The 7,648-nt window shown below is 36.3% G+C and overlaps 1 protein-coding gene across 1 annotated transcript; it reads right to left on the reverse strand.

Moving 5' to 3' along the window:
• Nucleotides 1-4,517: 4,517 nt before the first annotated feature.
• LOC149132675 (uncharacterized) lies at nt 4,518-5,051 on the reverse strand. Its single transcript, XM_089362087.1, has one exon. It carries the CDS (start codon nt 5,049-5,051, stop codon nt 4,518-4,520), a length of 534 nt encoding a protein of 177 aa, XP_089218213.1.
• Nucleotides 5,052-7,648: the final 2,597 nt, after the last annotated feature.

The raw sequence follows: 7,648 nt of genomic DNA on the forward strand, positions 1-7,648 counted from the left end.
AGTATTACATGTCTTGTAGCTGTTTGATTTAACATTCTTGTATATCTTTTATTTTAATACAGTTTTTAACTCCATGTTTAGTTGCATGTTCGCTATCTGGAGATTTATAATTTTCTTTCTTATTTTTTTATAAGTTTCCTGACTATATGGAAAATTATTTGTTTTGTTTTTTGGTAACATCAGGATTCTATTATATTTATTCGTAGATCTATATTGTTAGTTACATTGGCATTTTTTAAACAATTATATTAAATGCGATTATACTAATATTATCACTTATTCATGTATTTGTAACTAGCAGGGATACCCGGTGTTGCCCGTGTTACATGCAATTGAAGAATGAGACTTTTCTGTTATATTTTCTGTAAGGAACTGGAATACATATGATTCGAATTTCATCAAAATTGCACATGAGGGTTCTTTCCCTCTTTACACACCCTATAAAAATTCTAATCATGAGACATGTATCCCATACTATTGATCTTTATGCGCATATTCCAAAATTTCAGTCTTCTGGAATCTATGAAAAGGATATTGCTCCCGAAAAATGGAACTCATGGAGCTCTAAAATGTAGGAATGAAGGCCCCTATTGGGGGTGGGTGTGTTGAATTGTTGGGAATGTTTTTAACTTGGGTCTTATAGTATGCTTGTATATATGTGAGAGTATAGTCTCACTTTAATAGTTTCAGTATGAAAGTGAAAGTATTTGAAATTACAGTAGCGACATGTTACTGTTTCACTTTTGATAGGTAATACTGAAATAGTGGAATAGTTTCAGTGTTAAAATGAAAGTATCTGACATTACAGTAGAGTGATGTTATTGTTTCACTTTTGACACGTAATACTGAAATAGTGGAGGAGATATATTACTGTGGGCTCGAACTATGCAAGAAGTTAAAAATATTTTTGGCCTAAGACACTACATGGACCCTAAAAGGATTTTGCTCCTGAAAAATGGAGCTCATGAAGCTGAAAAATGTGGGAGTTAAGGCCCCTATTGGGGGTGGGTGTATTAATGTCAACCAGAGAAGTTGAATTGTTGGGAATCTTTTTAACTTGTGTGTAATATGTATTGTCTGAATTTCTTTGAAATAGGAAATATATGTATGTTCTCTGGGTTTGTAAAAGAGAGCAAAGCTACAGGAAAGCAAAAGACGAATGATCATGATAATTAGTCGGCTACATTAGCCTAGTTGTTACTACTCCCCAATGTAGGATTCCTCACCATACAGGTGACAGGCACAGCTGTAAGATGCATTACGGATCTATAGCAATTGGAAGGGCATGACCCAATTGAAATAACAACGTGTGGCGCTTGGAATAAAGGGAAATGAAAGTGTCGCCTCTGGAGTTTGCAAATGACCACTATACCGATAGGTAACTGTGCAGAAACAATTTATAATCGATAAATGTCTTAGAACAACCAGTCACTCATCTGGGAAGGCCTTGAAATCAATGTTATCAACTGGGGACTATGTGTGTCGCAGTGATAATAAAAAGACTCAAAGGAGGTCTGCAACGAAATAATTTTACTCAACACTTTGCAAGTGAATCAGTGGAGGCAAAGATGCGTCTCATTTACTTGACAATTTATGCACCACATTGCAGAAATCACAATGAAAGTATATCTGAAAGGGTAGTCTTACACTGTTGTACTGTTGAATTACAAATAATGCTTATCTGTTATGTTCGGGTTAAAATTTCATCAACATCAAAAATATATGAATTTTCATGGGAGTTATGGCCGTTATACATAGAATATAATTTCCAAATTTCATAAAGATCCGTTCAGTACTTTTGACGTAGTTTTGGATAAGAAAACAAATGACTAATGTGTGTGTTTGTGTGCATGTGTTTGTGTGTGATGGGTGTATATATGTATAGATATCTGTATGCATGTATATATATGTATATATGTGTACATATTACATGTACATCTATATATATATACATCTACACGTGTGTATACATATACATGTATGCATATAGATCTATATCTATATATATATATATCTATGCATATACGTGTACATATACATGTATATGTATACATATACATCTCTTTCTCTCTCTTTCTCTCTTTCTCTCTCTCTCTGAAAGTATCGAAATGTGATTGTTTCAGTTAGTGGAATAACGTGTACATATACATCTATATGTATACATATACATCTCTCTCTTTCTCTCTTTCTCTCTCTCTCTGAAAGTATCTGTCATTACAGTATCGAAATGTGATTGTTTCAGTTAGTAGAATAGTTTAATTTTTAAAGTGAAAGTATTTGACATGAGTGTTTTTGTTTCACTTTTGACACGTAATACTTAAATAGTGGAGGAGATATTATGTTGCTGTGGGCTCGAACTCTGCAAGAAGTTAAAAATTTTTTTGACTAAAACACAACTGGAACCCTAAGTAAGGCATCTGTAAAATTTGAATGAAATTGGTTGCGTAGTTCTCGAGTTTTAGGGATTCACACAGACAGACAGACTGACAGACAGACAGACTGACAGACAGACAGACTGACAGACAGACAGACAGGCAGACACACATTCTCATTTTTATATATATAGATTCTAACATATCTGATAACCTGACTGGAAAACACGTTATAACTTATCCAAAAAGGAATTCTACTATCCGCCCAAGGCAACGATGAAATGCGTAAATTAAAACAATCAGTTTTATTATAAATACTAACCACGATCTAACAGCCTCCATTAACTTCTTTAATAGTTAACTTCATTTATAGAGTCATCATTTCTTGTTGCTTCGAGATCCATAGGATATTTCCTAGCAAAAATTCAAAATACTTGTAATTAGGAATAAAAATGTTAAAGGTATATCTGCGGCATACACTGAGTTCTTTGACCAAACTCATCTTTTTCCTTCGGCATAGATCATTAAATAATTTAAATTCGCTTGAAGACAAATACAAATCCGCTAATAAAGAGCTACAATTACCACCCATCGGAACCCCACTTAATTTGTATAAACACTTTCCCGACAAATGTAATTATATGTATTACTAACGATAAAGCTGATCATCTCCTTTAATCTGTTTTTATTAAAACATGTACAATCGTTTGGACTCGAATTCTGTCGCCCGCGCGAACACGCACACACATACAACACACATACACACACGCACGTACAACCCATTAGCTTTCTCTTTCCACTTCGATACACCAAGTTGACAAGACAACACGATCTCACAAAAATTACCGAGTAGTTTGTAGACAGAATTCGAGTCTAAAAGAAAGATTTTTTTTCTCCGTGTTTTTCTCTTTGTTTTCTCCGTATTCTTTCTGTTGAAGAGCGTAGCTCGAAACGTTAAAGACGTTCGATCATATAATAGTATAAATAATATATAAATATATGCATATACCCATACATATATGTACATACCTACATCCATATGCATACATACATGCATATATGGGTAGAGGACATCAAAAAAACGTTAAACACAATGAGAAACGAAAACAGAAAACGAACGTTTTTCGAACAACGAAAAAAAACAAACAGAGAAACGAGAAATGCAACATAAAGAGTATAACCCTTCGTCAGTTGTCCCTGTTCCATCTACTCTGCGTTTCGAAGGCAAGGACAATACGCGACTTCGTTGGGACAGTCCTTCCTTCAAAGCAAATTAAAGTTTGGAATTTTTTGCGGAGGGTGAAAGTATTAACAAGAACAGGACAGTGAGAACAAAACAGTAAAAACAAGACAGTAAGAACAAACGGTGAGGGCTGTTAAGCCAAGACGATAGAAAAATTATTATGAACGCTAGTTAGACGTGAAGAGACATGAAAAACACGTCTTCTCTATAGAAAATTTAATTTGCTTTGTGGGAAGGACTGTTCCAACGAAGTCGCGTATTGTCCTTGCCTTCGCAAAGCGGAATAGACAGAACAGGGACAACTGACGAAGGCTTATACACTTTATGTTGCATGTCTCGTTTCTCTGTTTTTTTCGTTGTTCGAAAAAAGTTCGTTTTCTGTTTCGTTTTTATGTTTTCGTTTCTCATTGTGTTTAACCTTTTTTTAATGTCCTGTACCCATATTTTCATGTATGTATACATATAGATGTAGGTATGTACATATATGTATGGATATATGCATATATTTTTATATTATATATATATATATAGGGAGAATTCACAAAAAAACAAATATATATATATACATATATATATATGTTTGGTAGTGAACATTTATATATTTTTTTCTCGAAGTCAAAAATGTAGTAAATATTACTCATTGTGCCCCATCACCCCTTACTGGAAACCAGAAAAGCAGACTTCCGGAAAAATTATTTATTTCGGCCGGATTCCACAGCAACAAAGTCTACCCGTCACACTTCTCAGCCCATCGTTACTGATTCGAGGTCCTGGATACATTCCAGGTCAGTGTCTGCAATCAATTCGTTGATGTAAGTGTGACGACGCTTTCCTCTGCTTACATCACCATGAAGTGGGTACCATAAGACTAATTTGGATGCTTCAACCTCAGGGTGGCGCACTCAGTGATCAGATAGTCGCGGCCATCTTTGCTTGATCTTCTTGCTAACTTTCGGCAGGTCTCCATAGAGACATTCATTTGTCATATGTTGCTGCCATTTCACATTTAGAACCATTCGTAGCATCCTTATGTAGCATCCATTTAGGCTGTTTGATAATATTTTTGGCAGTGTCCATGTTTCACTATTATATAATAACACAGATTCAATAGTTGCAATGAACAGCTTCATTTTGATTTGCCTGGGCAATTTGGAGTTCCAGACATTCTTTAGTTTGTAACAGGCTGTCCATGCTTGTGCCTTCCTGATCTTTATTTCTGCTTCCAAACTGCTCACCCGACCACCTAAGTACTTGAAGTCTTCAGCAAAATTCAATTTGGAACCGCTCAGAGCAAATAGTTCAGTATTACTTAATTGATTGAAAAATATGTGTTCCGTTTTCTTGACATTTGTGTGCAGTTCTATCTTAGCAGCTGATGGTTCTACTCTGCTGAGCAACTTTTGAGCTTGATCCATTAGATATAAGTGATGTGTCATCTGCGAAATCCAGGTCTGTGATGGTTACTGATGGTACTCTCCCGTAATTTTTGCCGATCTATGACGAAACCAAAGTCTTCGTCACTGTTGTCTATTAGATTATGCATTGCGTGATCCAATACAATTGCAAGCAGGTAAGTTGCAAGCTTATCTCCTTGTAGCACCTCAGCTAGTATTTGAAAGAATTCAGCACCCAGCTAGCATTTGAAAGAATTAAGAGTGCCAAGAATAGATTGAAGGAGGGAAAAACTGCTGGCCTTGATGAAATTCTACCTGGAGTTATCAAGGGGTACAGTCTGGATGAAATAATATTGGATTTTGCGAATAAGCTCTTGCAGAAGCAAAAAATGTCCAGATCAGTGGTCCGAAATTGACTTGATACCAATCCCAAAGTCAAGAAACTTTAGCAAAGAAACTAACTACAAAGGAATTGCACTGTCCAGTATCTCACTCAAAGTCATCAACCGAATGATCCTCAACAGGATTCAACCGATGCTTGGTAGTCATCTGAGACCAAATCAAAATGGATTTAGACCAGGGAGATCCACATCTCAGATCTTAGCCCTGAGGCGTATCATAGGAGTTAAGTCAAGACAGGTACCTGCCATTATAACCTTCATTGACTTCAGCAATGCGTTTGTCATTACAAAGATCTACGAGAAAACCAGAGCTCGAGTGTCGTCATCTGATAGAGAAACGGAATACTTTCGGAATAGCTGTCCCATAAATATTAGAACTTCCCCAATTTTGTCAGGATTTTCCCTTTTTTCATGCATTGCAGAAGTTTTTAAAATTCACACACACACACACACACACACACACACACTCATTTGAAACAACAACAACCACTAAAATTATATATTTTTCTTTTTCGTAATTTTCTGTCATTTTATCGTATTCTACATTCTGTAATTTGTATTAAAGGAAAAACAAAATCTTACCCTCTCTTCCCTCCTTCATTGTACTTTTCACAATGAAGTAAAAATCAAACACTGCAAGTGAATGTGTGAGAAAAAAAAAATTGAATTTTGAAAAGTGCATCTATAAAGCGGTATTTTCTGTCGTTTATTTAAACTTCCTCTGTTGATTCATCAAATACGATTACATGCAACAGATGGATTTTGAGATTTAAATTCGCTAATTTTCCGAGATTTTAATTCTTGTGCATGAGGGGGACCACCGAATTTAAAGTTCCCTGAGCACCCCATAGTTCTAATCCGACCCTGGCACTTACCGAAACACACTTAAAACCCGACATCGTAGATGCAGAAAAGTACATAGCAAAATATGGTGTATTGCGAAAACGACAAAAAAGACAGTTGTAATGGCGGAGTAGCAATGTACATCCGTGAAAATCTCACACTCCGAATCCTTTTGTCACGCTCAAACTCGGTTTGTGACACATTAATTGTACATATAAGACAACTCGATATAGTTATGTGTACTATTTATTACCCATCAGATGCTCCAAATCACACGAGCCTATTCGAAGACTGCCTTGCAAGAATAAGAGTCTTAACCAAGCTAGAACAACACAGAGTGCTTCTCATGAGAGACTTCAACTTGCCCAACGTAGGACGGCGTGAGGGCTTTCCCTCTCAGGAATGACGCGATGTGAGCAAAGTCAGGTGGAATCCCTGCTCAACCTCACCAGCAGGTTATACATGGAACAAGTAATACTCCAAATAAGCAGGGCAAACAATATACTGGATCTCTGCTGCACAAACAATATGGACATCATCCATAATGCGAAAGTGACACCGACGCTAGTCTCGGGTCACAAGATAATAGAGCTGACTGTGTATGGATCAAAGGAACCTACAGGCATGCAGCCTATGACAAGTACCCAAAATCTATCCATACTGGAAATCAATTGAGAAAGAGGTCATCAAACAGAATTGGCCCCAAAGCCTCTCTACACCTGACACCGACATGAGATTCAAAGACTAGTCCATAATGCAAGGCATATACTACAAGTTTGTCCCAGAGAAAAAGGTACTGCACATAAAAATAAGATTTCCAAGAAGAGAAAACTTCTTATGTGATGGCGGACGAAGATTGCAAACCGCCTCAACAGAGAACTCAATGGCAGTGAAAAATTCCGCCTGGAAACAGCATCGCTGGAGATTGAGAAACATCTGAAATTTTCCTATGAAAAGGAAAGATCAGACGAAGAAGACATGATTATAATAAATATAAAATCAAACCCTAAAGCTTTTCCTCTCCAATTCTATTTTTAGTTCGTTATGCTATGCGGTTTGTGCCTGATGACTGCTGAGATGTTACACATGTCATAATTCATTATTTGAGCATGTTCTCAGCACAAGGAATTATTAGTAGCACATAAATAACCTGTATTGTGTCTTTTAAATGACATTTAACTCTCACCATATGGAGTATATTTTTTGCTGATTTTACCATTACGGAAAATGAAGGTAGCAAGATTCTTTATAAAGATTCTCGCTAACTCCATTTTCCATTTCCCTCATTTACAAACACTGCGGAATTCCTGACGTAGCTCCAGTGACAATTATACCATAATCATAGATGACATCAGGTAGCTTAAATGGTGTGTTTTAATCGGCATACTACTAGAC

Source organism: Octopus bimaculoides, chromosome 14, assembly GCF_046866305.1.
Source record: "Octopus bimaculoides isolate indiv1 chromosome 14, ASM4686630v1, whole genome shotgun sequence".
Lineage (NCBI taxonomy): Eukaryota > Metazoa > Mollusca > Cephalopoda > Octopoda > Octopodidae > Octopus > Octopus bimaculoides.

Coding starts and splice junctions, on each gene's coding strand:
- LOC149132675 (XM_089362087.1), bottom strand. CDS start 5,051: ATGACACATCACTTATATCTAATGGATCAAGCTCAAAAGTTGCTCAGC.